Consider the following 18,718-nt stretch of genomic DNA (forward strand, 5'->3'; position numbering starts at 1 on the left):
AAATCCCACATGAGTGAAATCACATGGTATTTGCCTTTCTCTCACTGACTTATTTCACTTAGTATAATACACTCTAGTTCCATCTACATCATTGCAAATGACAAGATTTCGTTCTTTTTGATGGTTGAGTAATATGCCACTGTATATGCACACCCCTTCTTCTTTACCCACTCATCAGTTGATGGACATTTGGGCTCTTTCTTTTCCAACTATCTGTTGATAGTTCTGCTGTAAACATTGGGGTGCATATGCCCTTTGAATCACTATTTTTGCATCCTTTGGATAAGTACCTAGCAGTGAATTGCTGGTCATAGGGTAGTTCTATTTTTAACTTTTTGAGAAACCTCCATACAGTTTTCAGAGTGAACTATACCAGTTTGCATTCTCACCGATAGTATAAGGGGGCTCCCCTTTCTCTGCATCCTAGCCAACATCTGTTGTTTCCTGTGTTGTTAATTTTAGCCATTCTGACAGGTGTGAGGAGGTATCTCATTGTGATTTTGATTTGTATTTTCCTGATGAGTGACGCTGAGCATTTTTCTTCATGTGTCTATTAGCTATCTCTATGTCTTCTTTGGAGAAATGTCTGTTCAATGTCTTCTGACTAAATTATTTATTTTGGGGGCATTGAGTTTGATAAGTTCTTAATAGATTTTGGATAGTAGCTCTTTATCTGATATGTTATTTGCAAATGTCTAGGTTGTCTTTTGTTGAGTGTTTCCTTCATTGTGCAGAATCTTTTTTATCTTGATGAAGTTCCAATAGTTCATTTTTGCTTTTGTTTCCCTTGACTCTGGAGACGTGTCAAGTAAGAAGCTGCTATGGCTGCGGTCAAAGAGGTTGCTGCCTGTATTCTTCTCTAGGATTTTGATGGTTTCCTACCTCACATTTAGGTCTTTCATCCATCTTAAGTTTATTTTTGTGTATGGTATATGGTATAGGAAAGTGGTCCAGTTTCATTCTTCTGCATGTGGCTGTCCAGTTTTCCCAACACCATTTGTTGAAAAGACTGTCTTTTTTTTTTTCCGTTGGATATTCTTTCCTGCTTCGTCAAAGAGTTGTGGCCATTGGTCGTATTTCTGAAAAGGCCTGTCCACCACAGAACAATGAAAGTATCTTATTCAAATGTTGCTCTCTGTTACCCAGGAAAGAGATAAGAAGTTTTCCAAGAAACTTTCAGGGAACAGTGACACTAGGTTTTGGAGAAAGCATCGTTCCTAACATAGATAATCTTTGTGGGGCTTCTTATAAAGCTACGTTCATAAAAGGTCATATAGGTTGTTGCTTGTTTCAGCTGAGCTGCCTCTCTCCCTAGCCCTGAGTCTCAGAAGAGAATAGCACATCAAGGGACCAAATTATTCTTAGAATAGATGAAATTCCTAATAAATTACTTTGTTTAGATTTTAGAGTTTCCTGTTGTAGGAAGCTTCACAAACATGTTTCAGGAAATCAATTCTCAAGAATAACACAGGTTGGCAATGAGAATGTAGCCAACCTAAGAATGTGGAAGGCTGAATTTAGCATGCTTTGGCACAAAATTCAAAGACTTCATCCTTTCAAAATTATTTTTTATTTGATTTTTTTGTATCACTGAATATCTTGGGTTTGTTTTTAATTGCCAAATTGTTTTACATTCCTTCATGGGTAGGTGATTATGAACAGAATGTCTCTCAAGAGACTCTGACAAACAGTTTATATTTGTAATAAGAAAAAAACAACACCCTACTTCTTTATTTATGGCATTATCCCCAAACCAAGGTTGTTCTGGTCCAGTTAAGATACAAGGGATGGCTTTACATTTCTAAATCAAAGATTTTCTCTATCTTAGAAAAAAAAGAGAACTATAGCAGAACACATCTTTTCCATTTGATTGGGATTCCTGCTTCCTTGGCTACAAGGTTTCCTTCCTCATAGACTTGTGATTCCTTGAATGGGGCTGGTCACATGGAACACCCATGAATTTAATTTTAGAGACATAATAAGAGAAAGTTTGTCTAGAAGTTTTAGGTCTGATCAAGATATTGATCTCATTTATCTCATGAATTTTATAGAATTAAAGGGGCCATAGATTTCTGTCCCCCTTGATGCTTCTCTCATATGTGGAGTAGACAAAGGATGTGTCTAACTGCTGCCAAGTTGGTGAAACATATTTCCCGTTGATTAACTTTGGTCTTGACTTGATTACCATTGTAGTACACACATGTGCTTATACTTCCCACATTCATTTTCATCCATTAAAAAAATTAGGCTTTGCTGTGTGCTTTTAAAGAAGGAATCTTGATTAAGTGCTTGTATGGAAACAGAATGAGGGATACGAACTGAAGAAAGCCACTTAATATGATCAGAATGGTTATAAAAATGTTTAAACACTCCAAACAGCAGAACCTGCCATGCTTATGAAGAATTCAGTTTCAGCTCTAAAAAATATTTACACCCATTTTAAGTGGCAAAGTCAGTAGCAACTGACCATGGAACCGTGAAACAGAAAATTATTCCCTCTTAAAATTTTACAGGCTGCTCTGTAAAAATACAGTCGGGATCTGACTTGAAATTAATCTGGCACCAACAAAAACCAATCTTTCCAATGACTTCCGTGGCGGGGATCACATACAGGGCTTGTAGGTTCAAAGAAAACCAGAGGACAGCTCATTCAAGCCAGAAATCCAGGGTGGGTGCAATCCTGCCAGACGGCCTCTCTAGCTTGCATGTTTGGTGCATGTTTATATGAATTACCAATACTTATCAGAAAAGAGGAAAACATTTGTTGTGTGTATTCATTACGAAGATTGGGTTGGGCCGTATGTGGAGGGAAAATAATAGTCAGCAGAATGTTACTCCTTCTGCTCCTTCATACAATGGAGTATTCAGAAATGTTCTGTTTGAAAAAAAATGTGGAGGAAATCATGGTTTCTTAGAAGGGCAAGTTTCTATTTGTTTAATGGAGATGTCAGAGTGGTCTCTGAGAATACTCCCTGAGGGGCTGGTGCAAAGGGGACACTACATTTTCAGAGCAGGGACGGTGCCAGCATGAGGTGACACCTTTTCTTTAATTAACTGATGGAATGGAATAGGCGTCCCCCGTTGGGCAGTATATCAAAGCTATTTCTCTCTTAAATTCATAAGAAATAATCCCAAATATTCTTTCTGGCTTGTTCCCTTTTACAAACATATAGAGCCCATATATGACAAAATCAACCTCATAAAGCAATAAACCTAGGTATTGGCCTTCTAAAATTAACGTTATTATGAAGACAAATTGGATATTGGCTAGGAGGTAGATCAAGTGTTTGCAGTGGTAAATAGTTAAGAACCTCAGACTTCTGGCTATTGGGCCCGGAGGCAGAACCATCAGGAAATTCTTCTGGTAGTAACGTTTGATGAGACCACAGCCCCCCTGAGAAACAGAGTGATGAGGACAATCCCAGTGCCTTGGTTCATCCCATTGCCAGGGGGGAGTCTGGGATTGGAATGCTTTGACCAAATCCCAGCTGAAATTTTTTCTCCATAAAACCCATCCAGCAGATGGGTTTTCACTGAGTTATTTTTATACATTCACCTTACCTGTGTATGACTTGAAGTAGTTTTTTAAATAAACAGTCCCCAAAATATTATGGGATATATAAGACCATAAATAGAGCTAGATAAAGGTAGAATTACATCCAAGAAGCATGAAAGAAAATGGTCTAATTTTACAAAGTCCAATAAAAGTAGAGCTGCCCTGAGAAATCAAGGGAAATGGGAGGAACATTGCCATCAGCTACTTGGTGCTTTTTTAAAAATTTTTTTAAAAATTTTTAAAGATTTATTTGAGAGAGAGAGAGAGAGAGAGAGAGAGAGAGTGAGCACATGAGTAGGGAGGATGGCAGACAGAGGAAGAGGGAGAAGCAGACTCCCTGCTAAGCAGAGAGCCTGATGAGGGGCTCGATCCCAGGACCCTGGGATCATGATCTGCGCTGAAGGCAGACGGTTCACCGACTCAGCCACCCAGGCACCCTAGCTCCTTGGTGCTCTTGACTTACCATGACGATTCCTCCCGACTGCTCTGCAGTGCACATGCTCATGATTGGTGCCATGCCAATGGTGGTCCCTTGGAAATAAACCCCACTGGGAAATTAAACAAAAAACTGTCTTAAATTAATACAGAATGAGGACATTTCCTAACACTTGAAATTATTTTGGCTATTTCTGCATTCCAATGAGAAGAGCAAGAGCAACATGCAAAAATGAAGAGCCACGTGAGGGTGTGTTTACAGGTGATTTGTACCCTCAGTTCCTTTAAATATATATTTTGTATTTGTGGTCCCACAATCTTCTCAGATTTTTGTTTGCAAGACGCAGACCATGACCAGTCATGACCTTTGTACCTATACGTGGTATCCTGCCTATTTCCTATGGATCAGAGGGAGCTGCTCCTTTGAAACAACATCTGCTGATGGAAGTGCTGAGAAGAGTCACAGAGAATCACTGGTAACTAAATGAAATGCATGCAGTGGTTTACTAGACTTTATGTTGTAGCTGAGTTTTGCTTCCTGTGTAACATTACCATTAGGCCAGAAACCCAAACTCTTCAAAGTATCTGTTAATGTACTGGCAAAAATGAAGTCGGCAGAAAAATGATTGATCCTCTGGAGCCAGTGTAGAATAAGCACTGACAAAGCCTCCATACCCTGGGAGGAAGGTTCCAGCAGGGGATGTTGTGGCTTAGGTTCAGGCTTTCCCTTATGTGAATTAACTCGATCAATGAGTCTAATGATATGAAGCCTGTTTAGTACAAGTGCTGTAAATCTGACCCTCATACATTAAAAATTAAACATTGTTCGTATTTGCTGAATCTTCTTTAAGGGAATCTCCTTTAAATGACTTACTTATGTTATCTTGGCCATGTACATACACAGAGTATCCACACACTGCTTGAAAAGTTAGTTATTTTGTCAGTGTTCAACTGGCAAAAGGAAGTAAGTATATATAAAACCTCATCTGTGTATGTATGTATCCATCCATCCATCCATCCATCCTGTCATACTCATACATACAGTAGTTGGGGTTACAGCTTTTATATTTACAGCTATACAGACCATTTTAACAGATACAATTATATATGTATATAAATAATAAAGTTATATAAGAGGCTAATTTATTTCCAGATATTTAAGTTGGACAGACTCCTTTTGGGGAAAACAAAACAAAACAAAACAAAATACTCTGATTCAAAATATTTGAAATGTACTTTTAGTAGTTCAGGATTAATCAATGCATAAAATATGAGGCAACCACAAATATCCAAGGCGGGAAAAAAAAAACAAACAACCCTGTGAAAATGGCCAAAGTAAATTATCAGGGAATGCCAACAGCCTTAGTTCATATGTAGGCATTTTCTAAAATGAGGATGGGGTAAGAATGGTTTTTAACTTTCTATAAAGTTCGAAGAAACTAGATATAATTTATTATATCTAATCGAATATAATCTACTCCTTACCAACTTAGATGATAAAATCTACTCCTTACCAATTTAGATTATGAAAAGATTTTTTTTCTTTTAAATATAAAGGTGTCTGAATATCTTCCCAATATATTATGTTATGTTATAGCTGTGCTTTCTCTCATTTTATTATCTTCATGACAGTACTATTGTTGCCTTCTTCCTGCAGACTGGGGACTCTGGAGAGCAGGGAGGCCTATAGTGCTGGTCATTGTTATGTTCAAAGCACCTAAAACATACTTGCTTCCTGACTGGTGCTCAATGCACACTGATTGAAAGAATGCAGACTGCTGGGGTCCTCTGATCTAGAAAACCAGAGTCATAGCAAAACAGGAGGAGGAATGAACATTTCCTTTCTCCAGGCATCTGGAAATAATCATCCTAATGCATCATCCTCACATCTTGCATAAACATTTTTCACTAATAATGAAAGAAAATGAGCTTTTTAAAAAAAATAGTCTACTCAGGACAATTTTATATCAAGACAAAGACTAGAAAAATTTGCAAAAGGGAAAGCGTCCAGGTGATGGAAAAAGAAAATAGGACATCTCCTAGAGGGACAGGATTCCTAGGGGGTTCAAAGGGAGGCTTTCCCAATAGATCCCAGTCTAGTCAAGATGACATGTGCCCCACTGACGTGAGCTGAGAAACACCCCTGTACAAGTCGGAGTGCTCTGTAGAGAGGTGCGCAGCTCTGGGGACTGGGTGAAGCTAAGAGGAGAGAGGGCTGCTGAGGTCATTCTTTCTCTAAGCAAAGAAGAGACAACGAACACTGTACCTGATAAGCTGGGCATTGTCATGCGATTTGCGAGGTAGAAGCTTCATCTTTCTCCAGTCCAGAAATTCATGGAGGCTTGTGAACGGGTCCTGACTTATAGAGCATTTGTCGATGTCATTCCACACCTCCACACCCACCAGCACTATCCGAATGTTCAGTGGTCTGTAAAACTGATGAAGACAGGCACCCTCTGGGGGTTCACAGTCATGACAACTTAAAATGCAGAGTAGAACATATGTGCATGTTTGGAACATCACTGACACGGGTGAGAAAAATATCTCTGTGCTCCCCCATGCCTGCGGCATTAGAATTTAAGACGTATTTGCGGTGTCTGATGCAAAGTGATGTGCTAACTGGGTTTCCAATGTTGTTGACCAGTTAGATGCCAAAGTTAATAGGCTTTTTGATGTCTGACCTTATTTTGTATGGAAGCACACATTTCACACAGTTCGCTGGTGATTTAAAATGTGCATATAGATGTGTACTGTCGCTAAAGGAGTTAAGACTGCCAGTTAATAACTATTGCGGGAGAAACAATGAAGGAATTAGGATCTTTCAGACACTCTGCCAAGGACAATAATTTGTTCCTTCTAAGCAAAATGTCCTACCTATGAGTTACTGAAAATGAATCTGTATTAATTTTTCAGCAAAGACTCAGACTTGGCTGACACTATCACATTCGGTCACTTATAATCAACCTAGAAGGCTTTAATTAGATGAACACTTCGGTATCTTTCAGAATACTAAAGGCATACACAGAGCCCTCCTTTTGGAGCTTCAATGACCATCCTCCTCACAGCCAGAAGCTAGCCCAGCAGCAGTGTCACAGGGAAGATCTTCTAACGGAAGCTCCTCTTTTGGAGGCTTGCGAAATAAAACTTCAGGTGACACCACCAAAGCAGGTCTTCTCATTGCCATTCTGTCTCCCGTCTTTATATACTCCTGACTTCAACCTACAGCCCTTTCTCCACGAGCATATCATCCTGGGGCAGAGGAAGGAAGAGCAACTCTTCTAATGGCTCAGGGATAGTTTTGTCCAGGACAAGATGACTGGTCAGGGCGGAGGGAAGAACTACCCATTGTCTCCAACTACCTTGCTGCCTCCCCATGTGGGTTATGACAGGGAGATGGCCCTATGCTCAGGGCCCAGGGGGTGAGTACATGGGATCGCCTGGCTGGCTATAAAGTCCTCCAATGCCCATGAGGTGTGACGTGGTACATGATGGGAAAGTCCTCATTTTCTGATACTCCAGGTAGCCAAGGAGAAAGATGTGGCTGGTGGTAGCAGCCAGAGTCAAGCTCAGATGTGAGCAGGTCCCATTTATGCTACAAGCCTCTGGGACAATGAGTAACAAAAGTCACAGAAGCTCCACATTTGATGATTGAACCCCATTCCACTGTGGTGAGCTACAGGGCAATAAAGTCCTCACGTTTGAGCATCTGACCCAAGGAAGCTCATCGCTTCCCCCACCAATCTCCCCGCAGTCATCTGGTGAGCATTAGGTTAGCACAAGACTATGATTGGAACATGAACTACATCACAGAACGTAAACTGGCTGCCATGGTCTGACTGGGATTCAAGCAGATAACAACTACGGGCATTACGTTAATAAGTTAATGAGACAATTCTATGACCAAAAATCTGCCCAACAGCTTGTTTTTAATCAAGAATTGCTTAGTCTGTGCTATGGACTTGCAAGCTCCCAGCCCAGGCTTCCTGGGCAGAATGAAATTTCTGGACTCTTCTGGGACTCTGACTGCCTGTGTCTCACTGCTGCCTTTTGACAGATCACATCTTCCTCAGTGTGAGGCACAAAGGTAAGGGTGGTCAGGAGACAGAAATGTAGGTGGTCCAGAGCCAACGTCCACGCCAGCTCACTAAGCCATAACCTCAGAGCCAGATGCCCTGTGTGGGCTTCAGGGTGGTCATCTGTGAAGGGGACCCTGTGTGGGTTTCTGCCAAGGGTTCTGTGGAAGGGGTAACTAAGGTCTGTAAAGGACTGTTATTGTTGCTCACAGCTAGCTTTGGTGCTTGCCAACCAAGGAGCTTTTCATAGAATGACGGGTTATAATTTCCGTCTATTAGCTCTCTCAGGTCACATCTTTACAACAGACTCCACATGTCAGGATATAACACACGGTCCTTCCTCTCCAAATTGGTGCCACTGAGCAACTGTCATGTGTGCTACTCCCCCTAAGTCATCATACACCATCCCTGTCCTGCCCATTGGGATCGCTCTTCCCCGGCTGCTGATAACAACAACCACAGCGAACACGCTGTGGGCATTTACTACGTCCTGGGCACAGTGCTGAGGACTTGCCATGCTGCAGCTCCAGTAGTCTGCACATCAGCTCAGTGAGCCAAGAACTAGCATTAATCCCCGTTGTATACTCAGGGACCCTGAGATATGGAGGGATCAGGCAAGGGATCAAGGCATGACTGGGTGGCTGGCTTGAGGACACAGACAGACTGGCCCTGGCACCCAGGTCTTAAACCAGGAAGTAGTACAGCCACCCTTCCAAGGGTGTGAGTGCTCAGACTCCTTTCCAAGATGACCCACTGCGACCCCAGGCCCAGAGAGAAGCTGGCCGGGAGCCTGGCAGCTGCCTGCCTGGCCCATGCACCCCAGAATGTGGTTGGGTGCAATCAGAGCGGCGGCATCAATTTGCCCACGGACACAGCAAGCATTTGCTTGGCTCTTGTTGCATGCCAAGGTTGGCATTGGCACTAAGAACAAGGATTAGGATGCCCTTGCCCTTGGCCCCCACATGTTCAGGGGTCAGCAGGAGGCTCAAGTCTGCAGATACTTAGTCCTTGTGACTGTTCACTCCCACAGAGCGAACTGCCAGGGAAGGGTGCAAACAGGAAGTTCACAGGGTGCTGTGCTGAGGGCTCAAGGAAGCCTTTCTGGAAGAAGTGGGTCTGAAACAATGGGTGGAATGAAAGAGCAGACTCTGTGGGGTGTGACATGAGAACATGTACCCTTTAGGCAACCAGCTCAGGAGAAGAGAAGCGTCCCATGAGAGGGAAAGACCTGAGGAAATTACATCATGCACAGAAGATGAGCCCTTTCCGAAGCAGGTCACAGAGGGTCTGTGCTGACGAATCTGCAGCTGGTGCGACCTTCTTAATGGATAAGTAGTGGGACAGACGGGAGGAGAAAGGGTAAAGAGGCAAAGCTTGGGGCATCCCACACCTCTACTGCTCGGCCCTGCAGGTGCATCAGGACCTCAGAGTTCCTAGGTACAGGCTTAGCCTCCAGCTATGAGCAGCTCACATGCTTTCCGTGAGGATTTCCTGGACGCTTCAGAATGTCACCTTTGTACGGAATCACTTTCTGGTCTTTGAGCCTGGGATGTCCCTCTCCCTCTTAACCTTCAGGCCAACCCAGCCAGCCAAGCAGTTATTAATTTAGAATGGCCAAGGAGAGCCAAGATCTCTGCAAATGAGGAAGTCGCCACTGGAACAGCCCCTGTTTTGGGGTCCAGACACTCCCACTTGGAGAGAGGCAAAGCTCAACTTCTGAATACCTGCCAGAGTCCAGGGCTCATCAGTTAGCCGACCTGGAGGCACAGAGCAACTGGAGGAGCCTGGGTACCCCCAGCACGGTCTTCAGGGTGTGCTGGGTGGCCGCAGATTCGTGCTTAGCAGTTCAGCTCTGGCCAGAAACACAAGCACAGCCAGGCTGGCAAGCTTCCTAGCATCCATCAGGTCTTTCCTGAGGTACATGGTTCTTTAATTACCCAATTGCCAAGATACCCAGGCATCAATGCCTTTGAAAGCTTCCAGGCAACTCCAAGGTGCGGGCAAGTATGAAAAGCCCTGCTTTATTTATTTTTTATTTTTTTAATTTTTGAAAAATTTTTAATATTAAAAAAAATTTTTAAAGACGTTATTTATTTATTCATGAGACACAGAGTGAGAGAGAGAGGCAGAGACACAGGCAGAGGGGGAAACAGGCTCCATGCAGGGATCCCGACGTGGGACTCGATCTCGGGACTCCAGGATCATGTTCTGAGCTGAAGGCAGGCGCTAAGCCTCTGAGCCACCCAGGGATCCCCAAGAGAAGCCCTGTTTTAGACTGAGAGCCGCCAGCCCCAGACAGCTTGATAGCTCTGTTCTGCAGGTGCGCTGCAGGGCAGGTGCTGAGACAGGCTCACCCTCTCCTTGTGAACAGGTATGTGTTGCTGAGCACATACCCCTGGGATCAGACCAGACTTCTAGGGTTTCCTCCCGGTCTGGATCATCTTTGCCCAGGGTGAGCGCCCAATCTCCTGGTTCTTGGTGAGCAACTTACAACGGCTGATTAAATGGAAAGCCAATTTCTGCGTCTCAGGACTGTGGAGCCCGCGTGTCACTTATAAATGACAGCTTGCGCTCAGGGGGATCGCGGGCAGAACCCAACCTGGGAAAAAGCCACCTTGAGAGTTCTCCAGGGGGTCAGATGCATCCTGCTGGGGCTCTGGCTCTAACTGGGGAGTCTGAGACCCCCTCACACTGGGAATCTGGCCAGAAGAGAGCCTGGAGGGAGATGTGGCCAAGGCCACCGCAGTCCAGACAGCGTGCGTGGGTTGGCATCTCCTGTAGCTGCTCCAAGCAAGAATTGTGTGCTCAGAGGAAAGGGAAGTCCGTGTTCCAGCCCAGGACTAGAGGCAGAACCGGGTCTCCCTGCCAAGTCAGACGAGATGTGCTGCATTCCCTCCACCTCATTTCTAAACATTTACATGCTTTGAGTGACTTAATTACCCCCAAAAAGAACTTACCTTGTCAACGTGATTAGCGATCTCTATTAATCGCTGCTTAACTTTTTCCAGATCTTTTCCTTGCCTCTGAAACTTAATAATTTTAAATGTCAGCATTAATAATGGCAAAAGTATCAATCAAATCTCCTCTTCCCAGCTCCTGGAAACGTGAAGTCTTGGGCTTCACAAAACACCCGGGACCCTCCATGGTTTATGGTGAAATGAGTTCCCATCCTGACGAGTAATTTCCCCATCTGGGGACTTTCTGAAACTCCCTGAAATTTGCCCAAGCCAAGTGCTCATAAGACAGTAACTTCTGCTATTTTTCCAGCCTCATAAATGATGGAGGCCGTGACATGTTTTGGCAGAGAAAACAGACAACTAGAAGGCAGTCCAAAGCCATTCTTCATATCATCAACTTGATTTTAACTTCCTCAGAAATTTCCTTTATATTTGTTTTTAAAAATTAAACAGTAAAGGTTATAGAAGCTCATGGCAACAAGTCAAACAGCGCAGAGGAGAAGGGAGAAAAGTTAACGAGCTCCCCACATCCCCTCTAATCTGACCTTCCTGCAGGGGAACGGTTCTCTGAGAAACCATCAAGCCTGTTTCATTCATAGGTATGGAGTGAGTCCGTGAGAAAAAGTCGGCTAATTCATAACATGGAGTGGTGGGAGGCAAGGAATGAATGCAGAGAAGATCATCTAGAAACAGCAAATTGGATACTAATAATAATAAAAAAAGACTAATGTAGCATCAAAGCAGATTTCAGAAGGTAGGGGTTTTCTGCTGCGTCCCTGCAGTCTACATTCTGCAATTCATTTTGGTTTGGGACGTATCGGACAATTTTAAACCAAATTTTCCTCCCAAATGTTTTAGAATACATCCTAAGGCCGTCTGCCATTTCCCCCAAATAACTGCATTCGGAGAGCTCAGCAGAGTAGCTCTGCTTTTACTGCAGCCCTTGCTTTTATTTTGTAGTATCAGATACATTTGTAATATTTTATGCTTTATAAGACCAGAAAACCACTTTTTCAATGGGTTGTTGGCAATGCTTTTAAGGGCTCATCGAAAATGAGGTTAATCAAAGCAAGTAATAACTTGCTAAACATTTTCTTTTCCCTACTTTTTAAATAAGATTTTATGTATTTATTCATGAGACACACAGAGAGAGAGGCAGAGACGCAGGCAGAGGGAGAAGCAGGCTCCCTGCGGGGAACCCCATGGGGGACTTGATCCCAGGACCCCAAGATCACCCCCTGAGCCAAAGGCAGATGCTCAACCCCTGAGCCACCCAGGTGTCCCTCCCTATTTTTTTTTTTAAACCAATTGTACTGAGAAGTTTGGAAAGTTCTTACCTCCCGGTTGTCTGCTACAATAACCAGCTCTACGTATTTGGTCATCTTGAGGGTCTCTCTTTTACGCTGCCAAGAGTAAAGATGGATTTAATTTCCCTTAACACCTCTCCGGGGCTTCCAGAACACTGTCAGTATCTCTGGACCCAAGGACTTTACCTAAGATCAGACTATCCTCACTGCCACCACTGGTGCCACCTCTGTTCCCTCTAGAAGTTCACTTCCCACCCCAGTGACCTCTGTAAAACCTTTTCCACGTGAGTGACTGGTTTCCATTTCCATGTGGGCAATTTCTAAAGAGGAATCCAGCCTGTTTGCTGAATCACTGATGGTGGAATTGGAACAAATCAAGACCATTACATATAAATGAAACATGCACACAAACAAGCAAAACCACGGCACTCTCTGGAACAGAAGCCGGGTGACGGCCGTTTGTTTTGAGCTGTATGTAGTAGCACATGTGAAGGTCACTCAGAGGATGATGGAACTCAGTGTCTCATGTGTGTTGCCTCCCCCTTTATGGTCTAGTTTGGGGATTTGAGAAAAGTGAAAGAGAATATATTTTGAGCAGGGACTGCATAACCCTTCTGGAGGAAACACTACATAGTCCTTTGCCAGCAGCTGATTTCTTGTGGCTGATCATGTCAAAAAAAAAAAGAAAAGAAAAGAAAAGAAAAGAAAAAACAACTTAAAAGCAAAGGACAATGTAAGAGCCTGGAGAACACAGAACAGCCAAGCTGATAAATGGAACAGAGTTGGTTGAGGAGGAGGTGCTAGGAGTAAAACCAGGAAGGAACAACAACAAAAAAAATAGTATAGAAAGAAACAGTGTTGAGGAAAAAGAAAAAGACTGAACTGTATACCACGGAGCAGGGGATTTGCAGGGAGTGAAAGGGTTGAGAAAAATATGGAAACTGTGCATCGAGGGGAGGGATGGAGAAGACGCAGAACTCCCTCCGAAATAAAGGCAGCCTCTGAAGTGGGCTACGTTTTAATCAAGTTTCCTCAAAAAAAACATTTGCACTCTTCCATGAATTACTGGGAGAATCCCAAAGGCATTTTTCAGGAGAAAAAGAGCAATTCATGGAGGGTGGTCTCAAAAAGCAAACATTAAAAACAGAAAACAAAGCCTTCTGTTTCTGCAATAAAATGCGGTTGGAGGGAACGGGGGTTGAGGTGGGTTTGGTCCCCGCAGCCGATGGGCTGCTTTCCGCATTAAGGACGCTGCTTTGCGTTTGAGACTCTCATGCTCCGACCACGCTTTCAGACAAAAAGCAAAGATGACCAAGGCATGCTTTGAATCAGCTTTCCAGTCACATAATCCAGAGGGAAACATCTTTTATAAAACAAATCCCCATCAGTCCGGGATCTTCCAAACAGATTTTTACAAGAAAAATGTTTGTATCATAGCAGTGTTCCTGCTCGCCGCCCAGCTGTGCTGATTCATGAATTTAGGGATCCCTCAAGAAATCTGGAAACCTTATGGAGAAGGGAAAAATCAAACACCGGGCAAGGTATAATTTCTCATACTTTGACAACGTTACAAGCAAAAAAAAAAAAAATGTCAGGCTTGGTGACTGTGTTACGGGTGTGTTTCATCGTGATAACTATGTACTCATAAAGGAAGAGAGATTAGCCCCAGTGGTACCCGCTGGTGTGCCCCAAAATGAGACACCTTTGGAAGGGGTGGAGATCTTGCACCTTTTCCTTACTGAGGTGTGAAAGAAGCAGAAGCCTGTTTCCCCCACGACTCCCCGATTAATCACAGATTCAGCTAATCATATAGAGGAACATACAGCTGCAGGACAGAAAAAAGAAAAAAAAAACAACTAATTAATCTCCCATTGAAAAACTCACAGAAAGGGCCTTGGTTGTTTAGACGTTTACACCTTTCAGACCACGAAGGGGTGAAATAAATGACCAGGGGATTTTTCCAAGTGGCCTTGGATCATCATTTAGAAAATACACAATTCCAGATAATGAAAACAAACACATGAACACAATTTTCCTGTCTCTGCAGTTTTCAGAGAAGTCCAAATTTTCTCATGAATTCAGAGAAATGCAAGCTCAGAGAGAAGCCTAACCACATAATAATAAAAAGCCATGGGGGAGTGGCCGGCTCATGGCCGCGAACATTCATTCTTCCATCAGCGGCACACAGAGAGGCTTAAATTACCTCCACATGATTTCGACCTATCTGGGCTGTCCGGTTAAAAAAAAAATCATATTTAAAATTTTTGATATGCAGAGCAACATTTGAAACTGGTTGCTTGATTGAATTTTCATTTTTGGGGTTATAAACAAAAGCCCTTCCCCAAACAGATAGGCACATGAGCCTCGGAGAATGGCCCAACGGTCTCTGTTCCAAGGTGGAGACCAAGGCGTTCTCTGAGTCTTGCTCAAGAGGGAACCAGTTCCTGGGCCTCTCGAAGTCATCACAGCCAAGTTCCCAGAGACAGAAAGAATATCCCCCGACATGGTGAAGCAAGAGCTCTGGCACGGGGGACCTAAACCCAACCCAACTCAAGTCGGAAAAGCAAGCTGAGATTAGGGTTTCAATAAACGCTTATCGTATCTCTTCCCTCCTCTGGGCCAGACTATGTGTATATCATTTGCTCACCCCACAAATATCTACTGTCGCTCTCTGTATTGGGCACTATGTCGGGTGCTGGGTAGGTAGGGCTGGACAAGAAACCCAAGGTCGCGGGCCCATGAGGCTCACATTCCAGGAGGGGTTAGGAGACAGGGTAACAACAACAAAAACTAGCAAAACTAAAGCTTAGTCTGTAGAAGGGGCAACAGTAGGGACACATGGCGTTCTGCAAGGAGGATAAAGAGGGGGGCGTGTGACGAAGGCAGCTGTGAGCTGAGGGATGGGAAGTCGGTGTGTGTGCAGGGAACGGTGTTCAGACAGATGGAATACCAGCAGCAGAAGTTCTGAGGCTGGGAGACCGTGGAGAGTCACGGCAACAGGCAGGATGGCCACATGGTCTAGAGCAGGAGGGAAGAGCGTGGATGAGCTGTGGACGGGGCAAAGACCACGGCAAGGAGGCTGAAGGGTAATCTAGTGACCTGAGAGCAACAGGGAGACCCTGGCATGTGGATTTTAAAAATGTCACTCTGGCTGCTGGGAGAATGGGTTACGGGAAGACAGTGGTGGAAGCCAGGAGATTGCTGGTGACAACGTGGGACAGTAACCATGGAGCTCGGCAAATGGATTCCAGTTGGGTGTGATACAACCAACGACAAAAGAACAATAACAATGAAGCCCGGGGCCAATGTCTCCGTAGGTGGCAAGGTCAGCAAATTCAATAAATCAAAAGTGTGATCTTCCTCTGAGTAAAACAGGGTCATTGTTGGCTCACACGAGGCTCTGTGCCTGGACTCTGAGGCCACTTCATGAATATTTATAAGCTGAGCCCTGGTCCCCTGCTGTGCCAGGTCTTCTCTACCATGGTGACACTGATTCTCGAGAGGGTGAAGCACACCGATCACACCCGCGTGGGAGACAGCCCCTGGGGCCTGGCCAATGGGTGGGCTGCAGGAGGAGCCGGCAAGAGAGACAATCAGCCAGGGGAATGGGCTCAGGGAATGGGCTCAGGAAATGGGCTCAGGGGCAACCAGGGGCAACCGTGAGATACCGAGGTGGAGGCCACAAGGCCAGTGGCACCCTGAGATCTGTTATTTACTTATCCGCAGTTTCAATGGATTTGAGTCCCAGTAGGAATCCACAGATGGAGAACTTGGATCCTAAGCTCACAGAGAGGGATGCGGAGAGCTCAGGTCTCAGGGCCAGAGAGGCACCCGCGGCTCTCCACCAACGGGATCCGGTTGTGTCGGAGCAGGGTTAGGTCAGTCAGCTGCTGTGATCAGCGAGGTCCTCTGGGTCCCGACACACTGATATTCAACAGTTCTCTGTGCCTCTTGCTGCTTCTACCGCCACCGCGACCCCACGCAACCTGGAGAGGCTTTCTAGAAGCCAAAGGCAGCGGCCCGGGCCCACATCCAGGCGGCTCTGAGCAGCCCAGCGGGCTGAGTGACGGCCCGTGCTGCCTCTTACAGTTGACTCACGACGACCCACCGATCGGGGGGAGCGACACCGCGTCCCCCAGGAAAGGATAATCTGAGGGTAATTCACATCTGCCTCTGGGATGAATTATGTGACATTTTCTGTCCCGAGGCAGAGGGGCCCGAGCCTTGGCCTACAGCTTGCTCAGGCCCGCGCTGGGGTTAGTGTGGCCCTGGCTGGGCTCAGGGATGGACATGGAGGGACACGGCCGTGGCCGGCTCCAACCCCGCGGGGGGAGGTCCCGCTGAGAGGCCATGTGGCTGCAGGCGCCTGGCAGGGGCAGCTTGGGTCTCCGCCAACATCTAATGTAGAGCCTGGTAAAAATGACAAACTCAAGCTCAAGCCCAAGCCCATATTATGGCCGGTGCGTACCCCAAGCGCTAATTTATCCCTGCTGCTCTGGGAGGGAAAAACGCGGGGATCTGCAGAAGGATCTCAGCCTGCGAGCGCATCTTTCCACTAGTGAGCGTTTAGCAGGGGCAGGAGCTGGGCGCGAAGCAAGTGCGCTTGCCGTGTTGCATAAACAAAAGGAGCTGGCTGCAGTCACATCGATTTGGGGGCTTGTTCTGTTTGGGGTTTTGAGTAAGAAATTGGCTGGGGGAAGTGACGCAGGTCAGCGGCACGTAAGGTGAATGTGCCTCTTTCACGCTCTCCCGAGACGCCACCCCAAGCTGCGGGGTCCATGATTCCTGCCCCCGAGCAGTCCCCTTACTTGAAAATGACATTTCGAATCATTTTCATTAGGTAGCTGGACTTTATGTCACGTTTTCTCTTCCATGAAAACAATCACAACTGTTTTCTAGAGAAAAATGTGGAGGACGGAGCTACTGTCTTCCCTTATTTTTATTTTTTTTGCCTTCCCTTTTAAATGGAGAGATTCATTTCCACCCCGATGTGCATGATCAACAAAACAACGGGGTTATTCGGGTTTTGGGGTCTTCTGCTGTTCTCTACAAGGCAGAGTGACTGGAAGTTAGGGTTCCGAGCTGAGTTCTAGAAGGCCAGGACTTAGTTAAGGAAATAAATTGCGGCTGGCCAGGAGAGACCAAGCTCGCACTTCCACGTGAAACGGTGCACGCGTTGAGGGTCATTGAAACTGTCCAGTCATCAATCTCACAACATGGATAACGTGTGTTCAACGAAGGGCTCAAAGCAAAGCGCCTTGAAAACAAGATGTGGACGTCCTACTTGTTTGTGACTGGAAAAGCTACTAGGGCTCAATCGCCTCTTCTCCGAGGTTGGAATCCAAGGAGAGAGTGTTTGAAGAGTCTTTGTGACGCCAGCCCTTAAATCCGTCACCCGAAGATGGGTGCTGGTGGCGGTGCTGGTGGCGGTGGAAAGCGGGAGGAAAACCCTTGAGCCGCTGTCCACGGGTGCGTGCGGGGGGTTAATTTTCCAGCTCTGCCTCTTGGGGTTCGGTTCAGCCTCCACTACCGAGTATTGGAGTCAAGGCGGGTCACCGACCCGGACAGTGGTCTTTTCCCTTCCATGTGATGGGGGGCGGGGAAGAGGTGGCCAGCACCTGCCGCAGAAAATCTTGTGAGCATACAAAGAAATAGAGGATGTGAGGGTCACGCAGGCAGAAGGCACCAGGACAGGAAGAACGAATGACGTGAAAGTGAAGGTTAGGGGGGCTCTTTCAACGGTGTGAGGGAAATTTTATGAACGAGAAGAAATAATTTGGGATAGTGTTTACTGTTTGGGTTCGGGGGGAAGAAATGACGAGGAGAGAACAAAGAGGAATAATATTTATGAAATGCTGAGTGTGAAGCAGCATAAGGCTCCAAGTCAGGGAAGACAAAATGTGCTGTCTTTTAAGGGGAAACTGGAAGAAGGTGTCCCCCCGACCACCCAGTGTCAGCACATTTGACATCAGAGCCATGAAATCCCGATTTCAGGAAAGGCAGAGATGAAAATTAGGATGTCGTGGAGGATTTCCTCCCTGGTGGTACTCACTGAACGTCAGGGCCCCCAGCCAAATGTGGCTTACCCTTACTCCTTTTCTAGAGTGCTCGGCTACGGCCCGTGGCACCCACAGAACACTGGATATAAAAGGGTCACGCAGCCATCTGGGGTGGAGGGTTCATGGTTCTGCACCAGAGACCCCCTGTGTTTCTATCTGTTTAGTAGGGAGGGAGATCTGTGGTCTAGACTCCATTCGGTGATGACTCTTCCCACCCCGGCGGCAGCAGGAGAAAACACTGATGAGCAGAGCCAGGAGCAGGTGGCCAGAAAGCACAGAGGGCTTGGACTGTCCCGGGAAGGAAGGACAGGCCTCGGCAGTGTGGGCTGGG

At 45.6% G+C, this 18,718-nt stretch overlaps 1 protein-coding gene across 1 annotated transcript in view; it reads right to left on the reverse strand.

The window, feature by feature from the left end:
* The window catches only part of ADAM12 (ADAM metallopeptidase domain 12), a 340,119-nt gene that overhangs the window by 71,043 nt on the left and 250,358 nt on the right, over nt 1–18,718 (reverse strand). Inside the window, exons 7-10 of the mRNA XM_055300220.1 lie at nt 12,359–12,424; nt 11,022–11,093; nt 6,258–6,427; nt 4,020–4,104 (exon numbers count right to left, since the gene is read on the reverse strand). Coding sequence (XP_055156195.1) covers nt 4,020–4,104; nt 6,258–6,427; nt 11,022–11,093; nt 12,359–12,424 — 393 coding nt within the window. The remainder of the gene's footprint in view (nt 1–4,019; nt 4,105–6,257; nt 6,428–11,021; nt 11,094–12,358; nt 12,425–18,718) is intronic.

This window comes from Nyctereutes procyonoides, unplaced genomic scaffold, assembly GCF_905146905.1.
Source record: "Nyctereutes procyonoides isolate TBG_1078 unplaced genomic scaffold, NYPRO_anot_genome, whole genome shotgun sequence".
NCBI lineage: Eukaryota > Metazoa > Chordata > Mammalia > Carnivora > Canidae > Nyctereutes > Nyctereutes procyonoides.